General features: G+C 39.3%; 2 protein-coding genes across 7 annotated transcripts in view; one reads left to right on the top strand and one right to left on the bottom strand.

Moving 5' to 3' along the window:
* NSMCE2 (NSE2/MMS21 homolog, SMC5-SMC6 complex SUMO ligase) overlaps positions 1-24,873 on the bottom strand; it is a 128,151-nt gene extending 103,278 nt beyond the window's left edge. For 2 of the 5 annotated variants that reach the window (XM_017825254.1, XM_017825255.1), the window contains exons 1-4: positions 24,776-24,864; positions 22,865-22,956; positions 22,097-22,249; positions 21,173-21,320 (exon numbers count right to left, since the gene is read on the bottom strand). In XM_017825254.1, the coding sequence (XP_017680743.1) occupies positions 21,173-21,320; positions 22,097-22,156 (208 nt within the window). In that variant the 5' untranslated portion in view covers positions 22,157-22,249; positions 22,865-22,956; positions 24,776-24,864. Of the gene's footprint in view, positions 1-21,172; positions 21,321-21,972; positions 22,250-22,864; positions 22,957-24,775 lie in introns of those variants that run through there. The other 3 variants (XM_017825257.1, XM_017825258.1, XM_017825256.1) reach the window with 3 other exon arrangements.
* A 44-nt stretch (positions 24,874-24,917) lies between these two features.
* The window catches only part of KIAA0196 (KIAA0196 ortholog), a 31,922-nt gene continuing 31,696 nt past the window's right edge, over positions 24,918-25,143 (top strand). The window contains exon 1 of one of the 2 annotated variants that reach the window (XM_017825260.1): positions 24,918-25,087. The gene's annotated coding sequence lies outside the window, so the exon portion shown is untranslated. The remainder of the gene's footprint in view (positions 25,088-25,143) is intronic. The other variant, XM_017825261.1, reaches the window with a different exon arrangement.

The following is a 25,143-nucleotide window of genomic DNA, read 5'->3' as shown; positions in this document are numbered from 1 at the left end:
TCTTTCCTAACAGTTAAAGAAAGCTTTAGGTAAAGAATAATAATATTGCATGCAACTTGAGAGATGCATTAAAATAAAGCTCAAAGTGGTGGAACACGCTCAGGCAAGAGGGATATTAACTACATCCTGCCTCACTTTCTTCATGTACTGACCGTTCCACCCATCCACCAGCTTGCTTTAAGTCTCGGTGCTATTCACTGCTGTTTCCTTGCTGCTGTTCTTTCATGCACAGGAAGTATGTTCTACACACTGGGAAACTGCTGAACGCGTCACTAACGCGGTCACAGCCTGCCCTTGGAGGCACTACGGACATACAGACAGATCCGAAGGACTGCATACAGGTCAGTGGTTGTCCACAGAGAGACCTGAAGGACTTTATAAAGGTCAGTGGTTGTTCATACCCTATTTCTGCTCATTGACAGATTAACTAGAGTCCACTTTCTATCTGCAGTCCAATCCATACTCCAGGGTACTGAGAGCTAAGAGGAAATCTATGTTGTTCCCAGCCACTCACCTCCCCATCTCCTAAACAAGATTTAAAAGAAAACTTACTTTATGGGCTATTCTATTTGCCTTTTAAAAACCTTTATTGTTCCACATTACACACAGCAATAACCTGCTGTGCAAGGCTCCTTGGCTTTCCCTTCCTCTAAGGAGCTAAGAGCACTTCTGCCCCTCCCTGATAAGGAGCAGATGCAAGGCAGAGCTTGGCTGCACATGATGAGAAGCTGTGGGTGACTATGGGAATGTAAAGTTTTACAGCTCACCAAAGCAGGGATCCCAGCACCTTCAATGTTTCTTTACACATAAACTAATCAGAACACACCATTTGACCTGATCTTATTAGGGAACAAGAAATTAGAAAAAAAAAAGACTTGCTTCTCCTCACCACCATTACACAACTCATTCTCACAAATCTCACCAACCCCTTAGTTTAACACCACTATAGTATCAAAAAGAATCAAAATTTAATAATTACATCAGGGCTTTTTGAACAATTCAAAAGGCATTGTCTGTTATCCATTCTTCAAGCCCTGCTGCTGCTTTTATTTCAGTTGTGAGGACACCAGTGGAGATTCACGGTAAAGAGGTTCAAGGCACTGACTCTCTTCCAGCAGACAGTGGGCACACTGACTGGTGAATACCCTCCAGCCAGACTCCAGCTACAAAGCCAGCTTACTCTCCAAAGTAATCAAACCGTGCACTCTGCAGGCCAACAACCCAGTTTAACACCAAAATCAAATGCTTTGCAAGTGCAAGTGCTGTACCAGTGCCTTTCTGTTATCTAATCAAAATTTATCCTAATCTTATTTCTAATTCATATCTAAGGAATGCATTCCAAACTATCTGCATATGCTTTTAGCTACTGCCACAAAATACCATCAAAGTTGCATATTGTAGTTGTCTCCTTGTTATCTACACTAAATATGTTGAGTTTAGCAAGCATTTCTTCACAAGTCATTACCCTCACCACTCAGAGATTATACATTTTGCAATATTACATTTTTTACTCACAGAAAGGCCAGTCCAAGGCCATAATTTCATTTTCAAAGGCCCATGTGCATCATGTTAAAATTATCTGGATGAATATGCAGAGTTCATGTTATAAATTCCAGCTTGCATGATTTTATGATCTCTTATTATAATGGAAACAGGGATATTATTCTGAAAAGTCTCCCTACATAAAAAAAAGTTACATAAAGTGACAACCAAGAGTTCAATTTCTCGTTTCTAAAGAGACCAAACTGATCACGTTGAGGTGCATTACTGCTGATTTAAACCATAATCAATCAGGGCTGAGTTATGTATCATGAACCCACAGTGTTAAAACAGAAGTTGCAATAACAGGATAGAGTCAAGTCAGCACTGATTTAATACTTCCTATACTAACACTAATCTAAAATCTATCAAAAAAACTTGCATTTCCTTCTCATATCTGAGTTCATATTTACTTTAGCTCCCTGTATACATCCACAAGTTTGCAAAATTTCTAAAGATTTTTCACAACTACCTCTTTCTGTGCAAATCAGTATTTGCTTATTTAGGGTATTACAGGTGCCCTGCAGCCAGTGCACAGCAATCCAAATAAGCATTCACTTCCACCACAGACTATCTTAAACACAAAATATTCTGGAATACCATGAAATTACAGAAAGGTTCTAAACTTGGAAGTATAACAGTACTTAAAATAAATGCTTAAGCACAGACAACGTGGATTAACATAAATACACACATTCTGTCATACATTTATAGTATTGTCTAACAAAAGTCAAACTTTCAATTTAAAGAAAACAGGACATGTCAGTTCTACTTCTTGCACTACATATTAGTTTGCTTTGAAATTCAAGGCCTAACGCTGTTTTTCCCATCTTTTGAGGCAAAAGACTAATGGTATACCATTTGCCCCCAAATTTTGACTGTAGATTTCAGACTTTTAAAACATTTAAAACAAAAACATCAGTCACTTGAGCCATTAGCAACAGTGGTAGTAGGCCTTTGTCTTCATATGCACCAGCAGCAGATAAAATACACACTTTGCCAGCAGGTTTCAAGTTTCTGCTGACAGCAGATGAATACAAGCTCCCCACTTGATTGTTCCATCTTCTGGTGGAGAACATACATTCTCAATTCAGGATACAGCTAAGCATTTTTGCTGTCATTTTTCCTTCATTTTGAAAACCAAAAGTGTTATGACTCCACTCTGCACTGCCAGTTTTGGTCTACTCAAAACTGTTGATAATTCAAATCGGATCTTGAAAAAAACTTTCAACCAACCCACACTCTTTAAGAATAGATTCACAACATTCTTGGAGAAGACAGTAGCTGGATGTCCCTCTAATGTCTGGATGCTCAGTAGTGAGAGGATACAAACCTGTGTAGGAGACCACTGTCTTATTTCCCTCCCCTGTCTACATAGGCATGAACCTGATGTGGTACTCCAGGCTACATAGACCAGGAAGAACCTAAACAGGAGATTGCTTCTGCAGCACTGAGGGTACATCTTTGCTTTTTCTCCTGCAGATACATGGACAGCTTCTCAGAAAACTCTCATGGAAGAAAATTTCTTTCAAAATCTCATCTCCCTGACCTATAACATATTTAACTTATGTGACATACTTAACATATGTAACGTATCAGGCTGCAAAAACAGCAGAACGCTAATACAGAAAATTCTAAACTAAAAGAAATTAGAAGCCATACAAAGAAACAGCAAAAGACTGGAGAATACCCATTTCATCTCCTGAGAGCAGGTATCCTCACACAGAGAAATGGTTGAAAGTAGAATGTCCAAAAATATCTGTGGAGCCCTCTGGAAAGGGAACTAACCATTGCAGTTCATAAGAGAAGAAAAATTATTACTGATTAGAGGGCCAACAACCATACAGGGAATGGCAACTGGTGGAGTAAAGGGGAATTTGAGACAGTAATTGCAAAATTTCCCTCCATGTAACAGGCAGTTCATTAGCTAGGCCTAATGAAACCTCCAGCTTCTCAAGAAATGCCTTAACTGGGTCATAGAGTATTTGAAGCTGTATTTCTCCACATTTCCTAATGAAGCCATTCTGCTGCATAGAAAGCTTTCATATACACAGAGCTAGAGACAGAGCATGCAGGAATGGTTTTACAGATCATTCACCTTCACCTAGATACCAGGACTCCACTGAAAGGCAAGCATGTCTCACAAGATGAAATGTCATCAATGACAGAAAGAGAAACCTACACTAGGTGGGTGGCCCTGCTTGTGCAGGGGGGTTGGACAAAACAACCTCTAGAGGTCCCTTCCAACCTCAGCCAGTCTGGGTTTCTATAACATTCCTCAATATCCAACAACTTCATCTCTAAACTATTCTTCTGGAAGATGGTTAAAAGTGAGTTTGAGTCCTCTCAAGCAAAGAAGAAAGTTGAATATGAGTTTCTTGTATTCTATCAAAGAAAAAAATCTGAGTAGAAGAAGTGACAAGAGTGTGTGAGGCAGAACTTGTAAAGGAAAGACCAGCACAGGACACAGATTGCACCAGAACTATTGCCTGTGAATGGTTTTTAAAGTTTCATCTTATTTTCTATTTGGGTTCTGTAAGAAACTGCAAATCAAACTGCAATACTTGGATTTAGGTCAAGCATTTTCCTGTACCTGAGTAAAGTCTTCTGAGGTTTTATTTGGAAAGGAAAGGGCTGTACTTTTCAGTCTGGATTTAAACATTTGTTTTATTCAGCAAGTAACGGGAAAAAAATCTTCCATTATCCATTTCTCTCTGCTTATTTTTTATTTAAAGTAAAATGAGCCAAGAGTGTCTGGTAGATTACAGACTACACCTGATGAAAACTCCCTTGTCTTGTATTACAAACCATTTCCCTGTAGGCTATGACAGTCTGAAATGGAAAGAGTTGAGGGTCAGTGGCCCAAGAGGCTCCTGTGAATCCCATGGAAATGAAACCCAAGTACTTTATATTGTAGAGAGTAAGAATTTCAAAGAAACAGACCACACAGGGTCTGAACACCCACCTTGAAACATCTCAGTTGCTGAATGCCCAGTTTGAAACGTCTCAGGGGGCCAGCATTTCCAGCGAGTGGGTGTTGCACACATTCTGAAGAGAGTCATCTCAGAGTGGGCACAGAGAAACTAAGGCACCCAGAATCACTAACCACTTTTGAAAATAACTATATTATTCTATAATAATCATGAAACTTTTGCTCAACATGAAACTCCCTTAAACTCCATTGCCAGCTGAACTAGGCCAACAGTGCTTTTGAAAGCAACTTCCTTACAGTACTTTTTTCCCCAAGGCTACCAGGGGAAGGCTAAAAAGTCATAATGATCCCAGCTTAGACTTGAGAGCAGTAACAAAGATCTATCTTACCAGATATTTCTGCCACAGTACCCAAACAGACTGCAATGTAAAGCATGGCAATGCCTCTGAACACCAACTGACAATATATTGAGCTAATGAAATAAACAGGCTCTCACATAAGAGTTTGATTTAGCTCTGATATGTGCTGACGTGCTTTGCTGCATAAAATCCTAAGTAAATATTATTCAACACAAATAGAGATTGTTTAATTTAGGCTGAGGCACATAAATAATACAAAGACATCAACTAATCTCTCATAGAAGTAAACAGACTTTGCTACTAAACAGAAAGAGAAAAATAGTCTTTGTGTATCTACATATTTTTTGCTACTGTAACTTGATGGCACTTACAGCACCAAGACATGAAGACAGGTAGTATGTACAATTTCCCCAAACAAGAACGGGCTTTTGTTTGACTAAATACTAAAGCCCATACAACTCCCAGACTACTTCCCTCCATTCAGACAAAGAGACCAGCACTTGAACAGCAGCTCTTTTCTCCTTACTAAATTCCAAGGTCATTGTGAGGTTAATCTTTATTTTACCAATCAACACCTACTTAATTCTGCAGAAAGACCAATTTAAAGTTAACAAAGACAGTGTAACTAATAAGCAGAAGCACTGAAAGAAGGATAAAGCATTTACAGGATGCAACAGTTTTGAGAAGCAACTCAAGATCTCCACTCTCCTAATTCTACACCAGTTCCCTGGCATTACTATGATATCCACCCAGAATTACTGTTCTCTCTTCAGCACATGAGTAAATCAGCATTCCTCAACACTAGCTACACCCATAAGTCCAAGAAGAACAAAACGACAAGCAGCAAGAAAACACCAAGGCTCAGGTTCATGTACATTTTCTTTGCAACAAAGTAAGTTTCACAGGTCATTTCCCCAGGCACTCATCCTTGCTGTTCCTCTTATGTTCCTCCTCTGCTGTCCATCAGCTAGAATAATATGATTTTTCATAGGGTCACACCATAAACTGGATTAATGAAACAATTCAAGCTAAAAATAGCAATCTGTCCTCCAAATCCAAACCAAAATACAAAACCCCAAAACCATGATATTGCAGTAATGGAATCTGAAGTGCAGATATTTAAATAGTTGCACCAGTACAATTGAGGGGGTGGCAAACTGTAGCAGAGTGGAGATGGGGGGGTGGAAATTTTCCTAAGTCAACTTGTTTGCCAAGAAAAAGATACAGGAATCACACCTGTATTTTCAGAGTAAGCACAAGGCATATGTTACCTTCACCCAGAAATCTGACCAATCTCTCATAAAATAAATAACAAATCTCCCCCATGTTTTCCTAAATATATATATTTTACATATATATATAATACATACATACACACACACACACACATACATATCCCTCTCTTCTCAGTGGATTTCAACATATGATGAAATTAAGGCTGAAAACAACATTCACTAATAATTTTAATGGGAAATGGTTTTCCTATGACTAACAAAAAGTTTCTTCCCTGTGGAGGCACGGGCACGTCTGCACCACACAAAAGAGCGTGGTTTGGAGCCCCGAGCTGCTGCTGACTTTGCCTTCCTAAAACAAGAGATAGGAGGGTTGGAAATATTTAAAAATAAGGAGGTTAGTGCTGTCCTCCTTCTACCCACTTTCTCCTCTCAGAACTTGATATGGTAACATTAGAATTTGGTCAAAAAATTCCTTGAAATATTTTCTCTCATAAGGAACAGTGAAATATTTGTTAAGGTGCCATAATTGCTACTCTTTGATCCCTCTGAACACTTTTTAAAATTGATATTCCACATTAAGTATTTTATTTCAAGACTTTTAATGTGTCTTTACAATTCTATAAAAGGCTCACAGACTGCTTTATATCTATGGTTCCCCCTGGAAATTAATGTGAGCAAAGTAATTTTTTTTTTTATTATTATTCCAACAAGTTCAATTCTAACTTGTTAGATCTTTTTTTAAGCACAATTTCTTCTGTTTTACACAAGATCTCTACTGGCACATTATGAATTCTACAGAGATAATCCATGCACTTTTGTTTACAAGTCAACTGTATTAATGCTTTCTGTTGCCAAAAAACAATTCTTCTCATATTTTAAATTGAACTGACAGGTGAAAAACAAATATTTTAGTGTGAAGTGCAACTCTGTCTCTAATAAAAGGCATGATTGTTATTAGCCAGCAGTAAACAGTACCAATCAGGTTTTTCACAAGAAAAACTTTGCTTGTGCTAATTAATCTATTATATTTCTCAGAGAAGCTCGTTCAAAGTTTACTTTCATTAAACTAAATACAGTAATTATGTAGAATTTCCTTCATTTGGGGAAATGGGATGGAAAGACTTTTCAGAAACAAAAAAATCAGTAAAGATAGGAAAACAAACCCTTTTCACTCAAGACCTTCACAATTCTCAGAAACATTTACTTCTCTCTCCAGAACTGGAGGCAGTCTAGCTCAGAGCTAACAAACCCTCATCAGAGATTACCTAATCAAGTGTGATGTTTCAGTAAATGTTAAAGCAGTAGAACATGTATCAAACAGGAAGGTAAGACTAAGACAATACCCTCACATCAAGGCAATCCATCATTGTCTTATTTCAGCTCAGTTCAGGGGTCATAGTTACATTAACACACACAAAAAAACCCCAAGAGAATCCAAAATAAGTTTCCACAACCAACTGCAACAGCTTCACACAGACACAAATGAACACTCATCAAGCACTCAAATGTTAACATAACTGACCCAAAATGAAACAGATGGGGGGGGTGGAATGCCAGAAAATGTCTGGGTTTTAAATGCCCAGTGTTTTGATTACATACTTACAAACATATTTTTTTTTTCTCTGAACCCACCATAGTCTCCCAGTCTATATTTCTGCTTCTGCAACCCTTGGCATTGCTGACTTCAGAATTCAGAGAAGGTGATCAGTAGCTCCAGACAGAGCACCACTGCTTTCTCACTTAACTACCCAGGGCACTGGCTATACTGCAGCTGAGCAGCTCGGGGTGGAAAAACAATCCAGTTTTATAGGCAGCTTTTTAGACAGATCTGGACAGCAGGCAACTCCACATTTAAACCACTGAATAAAGCAATGAAGTGTCTCACAACAGGGCTCACAGTAGTTCACATACATAAAGAAATAAACCACAGATAAATCAGATTCATAATATAGAGCTGACAATGGAAAATTTGGGGTTTTTTAATTCAGAAACACTGATTTGATAGATTATCAGAAATGTGAAAGTTAGTGGAAATTGATATGAGTATCATCTCCAAAGTTAACTGTTTGCTGAAAATGTAGATACTAGAGTTGACAGACAAAACACAACCAAGGTTAAACAAAAGGGAGTCTGGAAAACCAGTGTCTCATGCAAGCAAAGGTCAAGTGATGTTCCCCACATAAAACATCCAATTCAGATGAATCACATATGGATATTCCACTCCAAGTGCTAACCATGCCGCAATACTACAGCTAGGACTTTCAGAGCCCATAATTCCTCAAAGTGACCAAAAAACCCTCAAAACCCCAACACAAAAAAAACAAGCTACAACGTAATCCTCCTTCACAGACAAGGCAAAGGCAAGGACTGTACACAAACTGCAAGCATAATGAAAACCAGCATTTCTTTCTGCCTCTAGCAGGCTTCCTTTGCATAAAACCTCTTCTGTGAATTGGCAGATCTCCCCTTTTTGGCATGAATTGCTGGTATGTGGCATTCATTCTGTTGCTTGCATGCTGGCAAGTGACAGAGCTAAATCTTTCCATTGCTGGAATTTCATTTCCCACAAAGCTCATACAAAAAAATTTGTCCTACTATGAGGAGCTGCTACTTTGTTATCATGTGGAAAATGCACATCTCCGTGCAACAAAAGGGCAATGCAAGTCTGTATTGCCTGGGTCTCTCACACATGCACAAATATTTATGATTTTGAGAGGAAACAGGAATTTATTTGATGGCTTACAGTCTAGCATGGATAATGGTCTCTCAGCATGTTTTTTAGATAACACTGTTATCTTTGTCCGTACTAGGAAAGAAGGAGCATTGAGGGGCCTTACGGCTTTTAAGGGGGTAGTTTTGAAAAAAGACAGAAATATAAACTGAAAATTAAATGTGGAAATATTCTGTAACTAGATAGGAAGTAGAAGGCTCCCTCTGTTCTGGTAAAGTACCACAGACATTGTGTTACTAAAATAAATTCAATTCAGAACCATAGGACTATGCTTGAGATTTGTGTAGCTGACACGTACTGGCTGAGACAATTTTCTCCCCTTTATACTGATATGCTTTTGAATTTTATTTAAAATCTGTTTTTCTATAAAAGTGACTAGGCCAAGTCTCTACACTGAAGTATATTATCTTGATTATCTTGAGACATCAGGACAGACTACACGCTTCCAACAAAGTATGGATATAAACTAAAAATACCAAAAAATATAGAATTTGAATAAGTTATGGCATACCTAATTCCCTCAAAAACAGCTGTGAATTAGATCCACACCCACAAGTAATAAACTTCAAAAAATAAAAAGTCCTGTGAAAATGTCACATTAATCTACCCATACACTAAAAAGTCTACTCACCCACTGCTTACTAAGATGATTAGTAAGGAAATCACAAGTTAAACTTTATTCATCTGCTTAAGAAAAATAGGAAAGAGGTTGCAAGGTTGATTTAACTCAGAAGATATTATTGTCACTTGACATTTACATGCAATGTATAATTCCATTCCCACTTACAGTCTGGGGAAAGCCTGTTAAAATTACTTCCTTAATGTGTGAACACTTCTTTGAATTGTGTTCTTTTCATCTGCCACCTTCTCCTTAAGCCAGCTGGCTCCTTTTGTTAAGTCTTTTTTAATAAGAAAGTTCATTACACGTAATTTATGGTGCAGTTTGAGATTGTCAGTGCTGCTCTGAAATACTGCACATGCATATTTCTGAGTGCTCTGTAACATTTGTTGATAATGTCAAAAAGGCAATGAGGGTCATGCACACATATGCCCAACAACTCCAGCACAAGATTAATCAGAACGACCACATCTACCTTCTCATTTTCATCCACATGAACTAGTTCTCCTTCAATTTATATGCCAGACTACTCTTCCTATTTGTAAAAGCAACACCTTTGTGGAAACTACAGAAGTTGCTCACATGGGAAACACCATAAGGAAGGCATTCAAATATCTTCTGTCATCTAGAGAACAATGAGCATACTACCCTGCTTAATCCTTTTGCTGTGCCTTTCTTATTTCTTACTTCTCCTTGGCCTTCATTACACATTTCTTTACCACTTGCCCTTGTCCCCTTCTCTTCCTCCTCATCCAGTTCCCCTATTCCCACTCTTTTTTTCCCCTGAGCACTTGTTAGACCACTTTTTGATTCTTTCTCTACGAGCAAGTGATATCTCCCCAGTGATCACAATCTTTGAGGGTCACCTCTTACTTTCTCCCATCCCTTTATATAATAGCAGCTCTAACAGACTCATGGCTGTTGATTGTCTTTTACTGGCATAAAGGTCCATTGACACACAAAAAAACCCCAAACTGAAACAACAATAACAAAAAGGGCATAAGCTCACCAGTCATTAATAGTAACTGCTATGTGGTGCACAGTTTGGGAACTAACCCAACGCAAACAATGCCTGAGGGTGGCTGGGGCAGCAGTGTGTGACAGCAGGTTACTTGGTTACTACATGCCCTGCACAGAAGGCTGTGCTGTGTGATGCTCATCATGAATGTCCCACCCTTGTTCAATGTCTAAGAGGGGTAGAGGGATTGTTCCATTTTTATCTTTTTTATAAAAAAATGGGCTGACTGTATGCCAACAGTTTTGCAGATGCATCCCTATCTTCAGTGGCACAGAGTGTAAAATTTGGGAAAAGGCTCATTCTAGACCAACAAGCATGAGACTAAATACTACTAATTTTCCTTCAATAAGCTCTTTCAGTATTTCAAAGAAAGAGCAATACAAAGTACTTATGTCTGGAAAGTGGGACTTACATGAAGACTGACTAAAGTAACTCAACTTCTGAAGTCAAATAAGAGATGCTAAAGGTGATTTGTTCATGATCTACCACTACTATCCTGAAGATTTCTGAACATGTGGGGCTCTTTGATTATCAGACAGAAATATAAGATACAGTGCCTGAAAACTGAAACACGAAAGAAAACACTGTTTATTTGGAAATAGAATGGATTCTTCAGTTGACCTTTTGCTGAACTGCGAGTTTTGCTGTAAATTTTCTTTCCATAAGCAGTTTTAGTAGCACATTTTTGAAGCAGTCTAAAATTTTCTCTCTTCACATAATATTCTTTATCATCCCACTAATAAACGTCAGACTACCCTCCTGTAGACATGGCTGTGGGTCCACTCATAAATTTCATAAAAGTGCAAATCCTCACTTAGTGCCCTGTGTATATTACAGTGGTTCAAACCACTTCATATCACCCATAATGGCTCTTGGAGTTGTGATACTTCCTATTTGTCAATTCACAAAAGGTAAAGACGACATCTTTGCGAGGCTGTTGTCTTCTGATGCCTTTTACATCTCCTGTACACATATTTTTCCTGGCTACCTATCTCCTGCTTTATCCAATCACCTACCACCATTACAGACAACTCACGTGATTGTTAGACTCTTGCAATGTAATTTCCCCAAGCACAGAAGGCATAAGCAAAAACAGAAGTGAATATCTAGACAGGAACTTGAGATAATTCATACATCCTTCCAAAACACTCCTGACATCTTTTTTTATAGAAGGGAAACTCATGCCTTGAGAACTTCAGTGACTTGCTCAAGGCCACAGTGCGAAGCCAGTTTGAAAGCACAGTTATTCCTGGCCTCAAGGACTCAGTAAAATCAGGTTCAAGAGTATCTCAGTTGTTTTATCTCTTTCATATAATGCTATTATGTGTTCCTTGCTCTTTTTCAAAGAAAATGGGAAAGAAAATGAGAAGGCAAGCAAAATAACCTGTGAAAATTATAATAAAAAATATTTTAAAGCTCCAATTCAGACCACCAACCTCTGCCTGTCCTCCAAAGGATAGTATTTTTCATGGGTCTCAGTGTCAGTAATAAGGAACACACAAGTTTTACATATGATTCTGACGGATAAAGAAAACATTCCCCTTTAAATTCCTGGAATTTAATCAGTACATATTATAATCTTCATTCTTCACTAGAGTGTCAGTGTGCTATACAACATCCGTGTAAATTTCATAAAACATGTCATAAAACCCAGATTCGAGTCAGAGTGACTTTTTTCTTTTTTTTAATCTGAAAGTATTAAAAACTTCTTATAATTAATTCTATGTTCACTGACAAAAAAACACTTATTTGAGTATCAAAAAAAGAAAGGCAAAAACCAATCACAAGTTCTTGAATTCTTGAACAGAAGAACAAAGAAGAGAAAGGAAAATAAAGGGATTTTTTTTTTTTAAAAGAAGTGTCTTGTGTCTAATTGGAAGGGGATCAGGATGAAGTTCAGAATGATCATGTCTACATAAGGGCTTCTTTCGTGTTTTGACCAAACACCGAGAACATGTCAGCACAATGCCTACTTTCATCCAGTTAAACCTTTTCCTAGTGGAAAGAATCAAGAAAAGAAATACAATTGCTTTATATCCTTAATCTTTCTAAATGCTGCCAACCCCAGATTTTTTCCTACTCTTGTGGGTTCCTCCTCCCTCCCTAGTTATTTAGGCACACAATTAGATCACTGAAAGCTAAATACTGATCTACTTAAATTGATAAAAATTAAAGCTTTCAGAGTGGGTTCTTCAAAGCCCACACTACTTTCTATATATATCATATGCCTCTACATTTAAGCAGGAGTTAGCGGTATTTTCTTATTGCCACATTTCTGTGGCAGAAATATGATGATAAGAAAATGACAGATTAATACACTACAGAGAATATTTTCATACAGTAAATTACTGAGATAAAATATTCCTCTCTGGCTTTCGTTCAAAGAGGATGATTTATCTTTGTGCTAAAGAGCCCACACAAGACCTCTGCAGTACTTCATAGTATTTCGAAGCTGGAACAGACCATTAGGATCATTCTATTCTGATCTCATGCACAGCAGAGGCCAAAGAACCTCACCCAGCAATTTCAAGCCTATAACTTACAGCTGTAAGCTCACTCATTCTCTCAAGGTTAACATCACTAGAGCACAGAGGGTCTCCAAAAAGGTCTATACAGCATTTAAATCCCACTTATTATCTATTTTGAAGACTACTGAGATTTTATGAGGTCTAGGACACAGAGAAATTTATACTGACTACGGGTACATGAGGTAACCCACCAGGTGACTGCAAATCTCTCTAACTCACAATGACCTTTGGGGGAGAAAATTACACACTGGCTTAGAAAAATATGTTAGAGAACAGAATATGCACACATACATATGCATGTGTGTATTTGACATCAGATGCTATGTAAATACCATCTACCAAAACCTGAGAAAAAAAATTGTCCAGTTTTCATCTGAGCACTCATAAGAGTTCTGACAAAAGCTGAGACTGTCCAGCATACGATCTGTTCAGGTGCAAGCTGTCAGTACACTTCCATGAGAATGCACTAAAGACAGTTATTCAGCAAGCTAGCTGTAAATCAAGACTGGATTTCACTCTGAATGATACTCTCTAGTTCAACCACAACATGCCATGTACAAAATGCAACGATCTGTATTGATCGGGTAGTACAAATTCTCTTTATCTCTATTAGTCTTAATCCTCCGTTTATATTTTATTGTTACTAAATGCAGGAGTACAGTGATATGGCACCAACACCTCTAAATCCATTCCAGGAGGGAGTTTCATAGTGCCACAGCAGGTTAAGGAGCCAGGGCTCGATCTGCAGGAAAGGCTTTGCTGCCACCTAAAGGGCCTCTTTTTGCTTCAAACTGCGAAAGTTGAGGAACAAAGATACTTGGATGCACTCAGCTTACTGAGTGCCCACACCAGAAAGAGCTAGCAGAACAAAGTATGCTGCTTAATATAGCTGCTTTCCCCTCACTGCACTGTATTCTTCTTGCAGTCAAAATTCCAGCTAGGAAATAGTAACAACCACACATATTTGTTTCTTCCCACTTCGTAAGATTACAGACTACAGTCAGGGTGGTTTTGTATAAATATAAAAGAACACAAATCTTTCATTACAAGTCATATTTTTCCAGATTTTGAAACAAGGCACATTTCCAAATTCTCCTTTTTCAGACAGCTTCTTTGAAGAACAGCTTCCAGAATCAACCAGTGTATTCCAGCAATGGAAATTCCATCAGTGCTGGCTATAAATCTTGTAAGTAAACAGAGGTAAGACAAAAAATTATTCCAACCCTCTCTTCTCCAAATTTTTATATTGACTGCAGAACATAGCGCACAAAACATAATTTTTTGTCTTCAGAAAAGCATTTCACAAGAACCCAACCAGGCCTTTTTGTTTCCAAGAATAAAATTACTTAAAGAAAAATACTTAAAATGTGACACCATTTACCTACCTACTTCAAGAAAAACATATCTTTCTCACTGTTAGCTGAAAGGTTAAATACCTGTAAAACAATACAAGAAGCACAGTGCAATAGAAGAGAAGCATAAGATTAAAAGAGCATTTTTCCTAAAAGGATTAATCTTAAGCGAGGGATTTGAAGGAAAACAAAATTAGAATTTTTGAGAAATGGAATCTGAAACATTTTATCTCACATACCACAAAATACAAGTTTACCTTAAACAACAGGAAAAGAACTTTCCCAAGAAGAAAGATGTAATTTTGGTGCCTACACTGAGTTTGTGCATGTCACCAATTAGTACCACAGACACTGGTATAGCAACAAAGCAGACCAGCTTCTGGCAGATAAAAGCCTGAGGTTAGAAAAAAACTTCCTCTGTGAACAGCTTGGTATTATGAGGGAATTCTTGCAGCTTCACAGGAAGCATCTGGTAGAGGCTAACACAGAAGGATGAACTTCATGAATCATTGGCCTCTCTTCATTTTCTACAGTACCTTCTCACATAGCTAGAAAATATTTTCATATAGCAAGTGTCAGCGAAAAGCTATTTATCTCCAGCATGGCCCTTGACATTCTACACTTACATTCTCCAACAAAAGAAAACAAACATAGAAAACCTACACTTAAGATTCTCCAACTAGAAAAAAAACCTGTACTCCTTCAGTGCATATAAAACCATTTGCTATTTGCTTCTCATTACCACCTTCACAGATTTATGGGCTTCCAAGGGAAAAACAAGGTCTGATTCCTCACGCAGAGTCCCTGCACCACAGACCACAGCTTTGACCACTATGAGGCCACTATGAGGTGGAGAGCAACCTGACAAAACCACCGTTCATATGCAATGGAAGGCAAGACATGCAAGAAGACATCTTGACACGGCTTCTCTTCCCTGAACAAGAACAGGACAGCAAGACAAAGTTTATCCTGCTCATTTCCTGAGTCAGAGAACCTTCATGCTCACACCACTTCTCAAGGAGGTTGTAAAGTGTCATTCCAGCCTATAAGCTATAGCCCATTCTTGGGGCAAGTATCTTATGTTTTGATTATTTTTATGAAGCACAATGATCTCTAACACCATGAAAGAACACAGCACGAGAATTTTAGAAGCACAGGTGTCAAGAGGTTAATTTCTGGATCCCAAAACAATCCCATCGTAGTCATTTCATGCACAAGAACTTTGCCAATGTTAAGAGTTGTGTTATGGTATGGTACTGCAGGAATCCTGCATTTGAATTTTCAATGAAAAATAAACTGGGGGGGGAAGAACAAAAAAAACAAATTAACAAAAACATTTTATATTCAAACAGAGCTACAGAGTCCATCTCTACACTGGAGTTTGCACCATTCCAAATAGGAGACATTTTAGGTCAATGACAGAGAAACTTCCATGGAAAGGTCCTCTGCTCTGAGAGATGAACAAACTTAGAATGTTCATGTATGTTATGCATCGCTGCAATGGGTTTAGAAAGTCACTGCAAAGAATAGTGGATATTCCATAGAAACTCATGAACCAAGTGTCTATTAAAAGGCTGCCAATAATTTAATAAAACTAGGCTTATCACCATGTCTCTATGGTCTAGGTTCCTTCCTATGTCAACAAGGGTTGGAAAGGTTTAGAGTCATTCCTATTAAAACCATTCTAAAAGAGCAGTGAGAGACATCAAAGTGATCTGGGTAATCTCATAGAGTTAAATCCACATGAAAAGACTAGACAATCACCAACCATATGAAGTTCAACAAAAGAAAGTACTGGATTCTGCACCTGGGATGGGGCAACCCTTGATGTTCGTACAGACTGTGGAATGAGACAGAGGTACACACAGTGCCATAGAAAGGGACCTGGGGGTCCTGGTCAATGGCAAATTGAATATGAGTCAGCAGTGCCCTGGCAGCCAGGAGGGCCAACCGTGTCCGGGGGAGCATCAGGCAAAGCATCACCAGCCGGTCAAGGGAGGGGATTGTCCCTCTCTGCTCCGCACTGGGACAGCCTTACCTTGAATATTGTGGCAGTTTTGGACACCACAATATAAGAAAGATATTAAGCTCTTAGAAAGTGTCCAAAGCAGGGCAGCAAAGATGGCGAAGGGGAAGCCTTGAGGGGAAGCCATATGAGGAGCGGCTGAGATCACTTGGTCTGTTCAGCCTGGAGGAGACTGAGGGGAGACCTCATTGCAGTTACAACTTCCTTATGAGGGGAAGAGGAGGGGTAGGCACTGATCTCTTCTCTCTGGTGATCAGTGACAGGACTCGAGGGAATGGCCTGAAGTTGTGTCAGGGGAGGTTCAGGTTGGATATTAGAAAAAGGTTCTTCACTCAGATGGTGGTTGGGCACTGGAACAGGCTCCCAGGGAAGTGGTCACAGCTCCAAGCCTGACAGAGTTCAAGAAGTGTTTGGAGGATACTCTCAGGCACATGCTGTGACTCTTGGGGATGGTCCTGTGCAGGGCCAGGAGTTGGACTCAATGATCCTTGTAGGTCCCTTACAACTTAGTATATACTCTGATTTTGTGATTACCAACTACTGTTTAGCTCCTATTGAACAGGCATGATGACACAAGTGGATCCCAACCAATCTGGAGATAAGAAAGTCAGAAAAAGCAGGACATTGCACATATGAGATGCAGTGCAGCACACATGAAGAAAACCACAGAGACAGCTCTGGGACAAGGGGAACAGACAAATGGGATAAGCAGCTGGAATTGAGGTAAACTCTGCTGGCAGAGGGAGCACATTATGCAATAAGCAGATAGGAAAAGTCACAGATGTAACTAACTTAATCTGGGGTACATGCCAAAGAATCCTATCACTAACATTATTAAGACCCATGAGTCTGTTCTGTACATAAGGGTGAACAGAAAAATCCTTTAAAGCATGGAAACAAAGAGGAATTCTCATATGGACCCTGAGAGTGCTACAGGAAGATCACTGCCATGTAATACAGATGGCAAACAGCCATGGGGAGCAGATGACCATGACATTTAAGAGCAAGTTTTTGAAGAAAAAGAAAAGTAGCTAATTTTTTTTCCCTAAATAAGATTAGAGGTCAGTTGCAGTAACTGCTTCCCACACAGCTATTCTACACTTTAGGGCCTCCATACTTGGCAGTGAGAATGTGATGTGTGGTTGGAATAGTCCCAGACATCAAGGAAGCATCTTGCCTTCTAGCAGAAAACCCATTATCTGTCCACACTTTAAAATGCTTTTCAGAAGTTTTATGCTAAGAAATTTTTATCATCTTGTCTGTAGTTAGCATACTCTCAAGACCTTCCAATTATTTCCCATTTGTACCGGGCAATCCTCCTAGTCCCACATAATTTGGGCTCCAACCAAGACAAAAGTAACACACCCTCAAACGACAGGTGCTGGACTGGAAGCCTGGGGATGACCATGAGTTAGCCTTCTTCATTACAACATCCACAGCTCTCTGTACTTTACAGTCCCATATTCTTGAGAAAGTTCTGCTGCTTTCTCGCAAAAAGTCAGATAAAACTGCCATCCTCAGCAAGCTGACCAAATTCACAGCCAAAAACTTTAAGTAAAGCTGGGAATAGATGTCTGTCATGGATACACTAGACCTACCCTTGGCCAGCACATTCTTACCATTATCAGTCCATCAGTCAACACACATAGCAGGTTTCACTAATTCCAAAAACAGAGGAAAAGACACTTCATTCCAGTATTTGACATGGATGTCCAGCAGTGCTTTCTAACTCTGTGGAACTACTTCGAGTAGTCTAAGTAAAGACAATTCAGCAACCAAAAGAAGTTAAATTAGCAATGCAAACAGCTGCTCCTCCGTGTGCAGAGGTGTCAAGATGGGGCTTAAAGGTCTCAGAGCATTACAGTTGAGAGACATTGCTGAACAAGTATTTGTGACAAGAGACTTAATGAATTCTTTTTTCAATCACACTACTAAAGCTCAAAACTAGATTCAGGCTAAATTTAGGAAGATGCAAATTATAGTAGAACTAAAACGCTTTTACTTGCATTATAAATGATTTTGAACAGTGTCACCTTCAAATTCTCAAATCTATTAGGACTCCAGTCCAGAAAAGGATATAAGCATGTGCTTAAGCTTTACAATATACAGACCCTCCAAATGCTGGTGGACCACTCAAGAATATCAGTGTATCCTTTCCTTCAGTATTTTGTTAGGTTGGGCCACAGTACATCCAAGAGTGTTTTGAGCACAGGTGGGAGATACTGAAACCAACTGTGCACAGTCGGTTTTTCTGCTTACATGGGCTTTTTATATAGTAACATTTTAAAATGTTTCTATACCACAATGGTGCTCTTTAAAGAGAAGAATACAACCTTTAGACAATGTCAGTAGCTAATCAGCAAAAAGACTGAGAAGGGCAAAAGACTTATATTTCTTTTTAACTCATTAAATAAAATGAGTTTTTAAATTAGCTGTTTCCCTTTGATAGCCTCCAGAAAGAGAACCTTAATCCCTACAGGATCTTTTAAAATTTTGTCTCTGCCAGTGCATGCTCACAACACACCATCGATGCTCAATGTTAAAAGTCAGCAGGGTATCAATGGACAAGGAGGTCTTAATCGACAATTTAACTTCATGGACATCAACAAAATCACTTAAAAAATAAAAGGTTTTCAGGATCAGATGCATTAAAATTATTCTGCACCTAAATTAGTAGCAGTCAACAGAAATTGCCTTATTTTTCTAGAGATTGTACAAGTTCATAAATGAGCAATGTCTGACCTGAATATTTAATACAAGCAATTTCTTTTCATAAATCTATACAGGACTAGAACAAAATAAACCTTTAATAAATACATTTAATAGTAAATGTTTTCAGGATTTGGCTTGTAGAGAATAGGAATAAAGAGAGGAAACAGAGATCACTCACTGCACTAACTTTGCCTGCTTTTTAGTTATTTATCTTTAGATGTAAATGTAATTTTTCTCATGTACTTGCTATGAAAAATTTCATTACTGTTCCCAAAAAACAGCATTATCCAGTATGAAAGACCAAAGGAACAAAATATATCCACAGAAAAAGTGCCTGTAAGTTAAAATAAACAGTTACAACAGAATACATTGCTTCTACAAAGCCTGGCAATAAAACCTGTCAGAAGCTGGACAGTTAAATTTTGCAAAGCGAATTAAAGCAAATTGCCAATAGGACAGCAACAAAAAAACAGAAATATATTATCTAATTCTTTCTAAAAATTAAATTAGTATTTTGCCTCAGAACATAAGGCAAAGGAGGATGGATGAGTAACAATTCTAGAAACAAAAATCACCACATATGAGCTGGAGGTAAGAGCTGAACAGTAAAGTCCGGTAGATCAGATGATGCTAATTCTAAAATACCAAAGCATATCATGCCACAGAAACCCAGTATCTTTCCTGATGGCACTCTGTAAAGAGCACAAGAACTTGAAGTCCAAATGGAGTAGTCAGGGGAATGAAAACCAAACCTTACAAAAGTAACTGTAACAATGACCACAGGTATTTCCTCAGGAGTAATCTTCTCCTTTCAAAACAGAATGCTAATTATGGCCCTTTTGGTTACTACATTAAATGGACAAAGTATTGTCAAGGTTGTAATTAAAGATTAATGTTTCAGAAGGAGGTATGCGAGGAAGAGGTATTTTCTAGGAGTACAAAGCACGGACTTACAGATGCAGACCTGCACAGTGGAGCTGACTCTCAATAGGAACGCAACAGGGGCTTCTACTGAAACGTGAAACCACTCAAATCTTTTAACTTTTGTATAAATAATTTCTGTGGTACCGGGGAGGAAAGAATTGAATACATTCAGTGTTTTTCCGTGCACTGCTTATGGCAAAGTAGGAGAGAGGGTGACTGCTAAAGCAGAGAGGAAACACAACTGGTTACACAAGTTTTACTTCAAAGGGAATCCCCAGATGTCTGTTCACACAAGCTTTCTATTTCCTCTACCCACTAGAAATGACATGTCTCTGACAAGAGTATGGATAAAAAGGTCAAAGGAGAGAGAACTATCACACTAGACAAAAAGAAAAACATTTACCTTGATTGCACATAATCCTTAGCTTAGATGAGTGAAAGATTTATAATGAACAGCAAAACTTTCATTTTGGAGGATTCTTGTTCTCTGTTCTCCACTCTTAACTAAAAATACCAGGGTTTTGGAGCTTTAAGGGTTTTTTTCCTAGTGAAAACATTATCACAGATCTAAGATGGAGAAATGGGTCACCTAGTGTTTGTCTTTGAAAAGTAGCTTTGCAGTGCCCCTTTTACTGTGAAATAGCAATAACAAAACTTTTAGTAGTGATTCCAGATTTAATGCACCCCCTGCAAAATGTCCAAATTGAAGCACTCTAAAGGGGTCTGATTTTCAGCAGGGACAGCATTTAATAAAACTGCATCCCCTAACAGGTGTCTCAAGCTTTGTTCTCGAAATCTCTACCATTATTTTAATATATCTTGCCCTAAACATCAAATAAAACACAACGCAAAGAAGCAGCATGAGAATGAAAAGTCATTTTATTCACCCACTTAAGAGGCCCTCTCCATCTCATTCAACAACATTGAAGTTTCTAGAAAACTGTAGGGTAAAACCAACTGGAACACAATTAGTCTTCAGTGTTACAAAAGCAGGGACAATGTTTTCCTGGTATTTACATTTTCACTGAATTTATCATTTAAGACAGTGAAATGACTGGAATGAAAACAGCCTGGCCTAGCCAGAGGAGCTACAGCTCCTATAATGAAGATAGATATTGACAGTAACTAAGTCAAAATACGTAGGCCTACAACTCATCTGTCAGATTCAGGATATAATACAAGAAAGAATATACTTACTGAAACTTTCCACAAGGTCTAAGGCAGTCTTAGTAGCAATATCCATTCCAGAGTTGATGAAGGACTGGGAGTTCTTCAACGAAGAAAGAGCAGTATCAATTATGTTGAACGGGATTTTTGCACCACCTGACATCTTGAAATTGTTACTCTAGAAATAACAGGGACAACATTTTAAACACAGTTTAAAATGAAAAGAATTTGGGAGAAAAACATAAGTATAGCTAAGCATAAAGCAGTGTCAACAGAAGCACTGAAACATCAGGGAGCAGGAATGAAAACTTAGCTCCCAAGATGTCAGTAATTTCAGTGAAACTGCAATTCACCACAGGTTTTCAATTCACCTCCTATTCAATATTAAGCAAAACTACACACCACAAAGCAACTGGCAGTTTTCACCTATTGCTCATTCCTATTGCTAAACCACAATGAAGTTCAAACTCAGTGATTATGTCTGCTTGAAAATTACTGTTCTATTTCAGGTCCAAAAGAAGATCCAAAGAAGCCAACTTGCCCAAAAATGTGTCTGTGTTTTCTAGGCATATTATCAACTAGACTAGAAAGAAATATGATTTCTTGCATTCAATTCGGCCTCACCAGCAGTTGGCCCTTGGAAAAAATAATCTGACAAAAGACCACTTTACTAAGAATGTACTTAACAGTAAAACATCTAGCAATATTTTTAAATAAAAGCCCACCTTACAAATGCTGTCTACTTCCCCCAAGGATGCTACAAACTTTTAGTATTCATATTCCATTACCACAAAATAAAGTCATACAGGTACCATATTTATCTTCCTTACCACCCTCTGGTTTTCCAGTACACATCCACAACCTACAGCCTTGTGGGGATTAACTGCTCCTCCTCTGTCATTAATACAACCTTCAAGTGGTTTTGCTTATGCTGTGCCTATCCACACTGCTCACATCTGTTGGTTTCTTCTCAGAAATCCCAACTTCTGCTCTTCCTTCTTCATGCTTTGCCATAACTCACTCAGACATGTAGCTACTGTGAGAAACATGAACTTGGTGTGTAGTATTTTATACTTCACGTTGTAGATTAGAAAAATTCTGATTCAGCTTTAGATACACCAGAAAAAAAAGAAAAACACAACAAACAAAAAGTCTTAGATAGACAGAAATAGTGCATTAGTCCATATAAAGAATAACTGATATGGTCAACAACTATATTGAGATGCTGTTGGGTGAAATAGAGAGCAGAATCCACAACCAAATTTGGGGTATACCAGAAGTTTCATCTGAACAGTACACAAAGTAACCAGGGGATAAGTTGTTCCATCAATAGCAGCCTTTGACAGGCTATAATCCAACAGCAATCTGGAAAACATCTAAATAGAAAGTACAATGCTTTGCCCAAGATTTGCATACCTTAAGCTGTATCTCCCTCTACTGCTTTCCCTGAAACTCCAGAATTACATGTTGTACTCACCCTAACCTGAACAACATTGCCACATTCCTCACCAATACCATACAGACTATGAGACTAAATACCTGCTGTCATGCTCTCTTCTCTCCTAATGTTTATTTCTTGTCCTTTTTTTCCATTTATAAAATGTGCTTAGTCAGTCAATACTATCTTTTAGTACACCATCTTTAGGTCATGTGCTTCCAGCAACATTTTAACAACAGCCCAACTTCATCACAACTTGAACTGCTTCATTACATATAAATTACCTTCCTCTCTATTCCCTTCTAAAGGTGCATCTTGCCACAGAGGAGGGAGCAGGCTTCAACAATAGCTCTAGTTATGTCAGCTCATGCTCTCCCTGCCAAAAGACAGTGATAGCTATCATTAGAGATCTTTGTATCTGTCAAACTGACAACAGAAGACAAGGAAAAAGTTCCTTATGGAACTCCTTGGAAGTACAGAAAATGGATGCTCTTAAAGATTTAATAACCAATGCCTTCACCTGGTACTTTTTTTTTTAAGTACCAGTTTGCCATCTTAGCAAGACTGTATAGAATCTCTGTGATCAAACATACACTGTTAAAAAGTCACATAAAATCATGTGAGCAGCTTTATCTTGCTGGGCCCAATTAGTGTATCAAAGTCAACAGTCAACAATTCCCTTCCTGAACTTAGTAAATCTCACTGAGAAAGCCTGCTGTTCGATTGGATTTTTCACAGATACGCACTGTGAAAGCAGGAATCTGAAAAAAAAAAAACAACAACAGTGAAGTTAAAAAGGCTCCTTCATTCTTTTGACATTTGTGGAAGCACTGAGTAAACTACACAGGAGCAGAAGTTACTGGTCACAGTATCAAATCATGCTAGTACATTGGTACTTTCATCTATTTTGTCTTTGGAAAGTAGTCTCTTTTGGATGGATTTTCCTTTTTTTGCTTTTTTAATAAAAGATTATTTTTCTTAGAAGCTGCTTAGGATCCTGTAATGCCCCTGCCCACTCAACGAGTTCAGGGGAAGGTAGTTGGATTTGCCCTGGGTGGTGTGCAGGAGAAGCAATCAAATTCTCAGAGGGTTCAATAACAACTTTTACTTGTAAACTTTAGAGCATTTGAGTAGAATAAGGTACTTGGCAACTCTGAAAACATCCAGACAAAGTAAGGCACTTTGCAAACTTTAAATCAGCAAATTTTAGCTTATCCAGACAAAACAAAGCACTTACTGGAATTTTGTGGTCTGGTTTACAATGTATTTTAGAAGAAGGTAGAAGAAAGTGAGAGAAAGCAAAGGGAGAGAGAAAGGTAGATAGTCACCACCCAAGGATCCAGCATGGTCTCAGCAGCTTCTAAAGCCAGGGCAATGGACCACATTTGGCACAGTGTCACCATCGTTTCACCTGCCCCAGTTTGCCATTTTGGGGCTTACAGCAGGCCAGCCCTGTTCCCCCACCACTTTCCAACTTGGTTGTTTTGAGCCAGTCAACTGTTCCTCAACTCTCCTACATCAAAGATTTCACTCCTGGATTTTCTAAGTGAACTCTTCAGCTTCAGTTTGCAGCTGTCCAATCTGCCTCCCAAGGAAAGGCCATGTTCCTCACTTCATTGGGATCCACAGCAGTGTTTTTAAGGCACTCTTTTTTTGCCATGAAGGTCTTCAATGGGTGCATCAATGAAGCACTCATAATTTGCAAGCCCCAGACCCTGCATTTCTGAAAAATACAATCAGCAAACTCAGCGCTGAAAAGGAGCCCAAATGAGACTACCAAGGCCATTTTTTCTTCTTTCAACAAGTGATCAAATGGTCCAGGCAAGATAAAGCAAAAAAACTTACAGTGTCTATTTTGTCCCTTAAATATTTGAGCAAATGTCCTTAACTCTCTACGCTTCAACTCCCCAAGAGATTAAAAAAAAAAAAAAAAAGTTACTTCTGTAACACCAGCTGTACCGGTGACAAGTGCCCACCGAGCACCAGGGTCAGTGTCCACCCCCGGGCACACTCGGTGACCCGCTGCCACGGGGAGACGATGCTTCCCTGCCACGAGGGTGGGAACAGCGCCCGCCGGGCTGGAAGCTCCGCTGTCCCAGCCCTGTCCCTGCCCTACCCCGTCCATGGGCAGTCACGCACAGGGGATGGGAAGGGGCCGGCGGAGGCAGCCGCCCTCGCCTGCAGCCGCTGCTCACCTGGTCCCAGCCGTGGCGGCCCGAAGGTGCTGCTGTCCCGGGCGGCCCCCGACAGTGGCAGCGGCGGCGGGCCCGCCGGGCACCGGGGCAGGCGGAATCGCCTCATCAGCCGGCGCCGTCATGTGACGGGAGTGCTCGGCCGCGTCGCACGGAGCGCCGCCGCCTCCCTCCATCTCTTCCTCCCTGCCTGCCGCCTCTTTCCATCCCTCCATCTCTCCTCCCCTCTCTCCCTGTCCGCCGCCGTCCCCCCGCACTGCCGGGGCAGGGTGAGCGCGCCGGGCTCGGTCAGCGGGGGGCGGCTGTGGGCAAACTGTGAGTTCGGAGGCGCCGGAGCAGGATGGAATGGGATGGGGTGGGATGGGGTGGGA

This window comes from Lepidothrix coronata, unplaced genomic scaffold, assembly GCF_001604755.1.
Source record: "Lepidothrix coronata isolate B3197 unplaced genomic scaffold, Lepidothrix_coronata-1.0 Scaffold117, whole genome shotgun sequence".
Taxonomy (NCBI): domain Eukaryota; kingdom Metazoa; phylum Chordata; class Aves; order Passeriformes; family Pipridae; genus Lepidothrix; species Lepidothrix coronata.
Note: the sequence above shows the minus strand (reverse complement) of the source record. Positions and strands in the feature narration are given on the sequence as shown.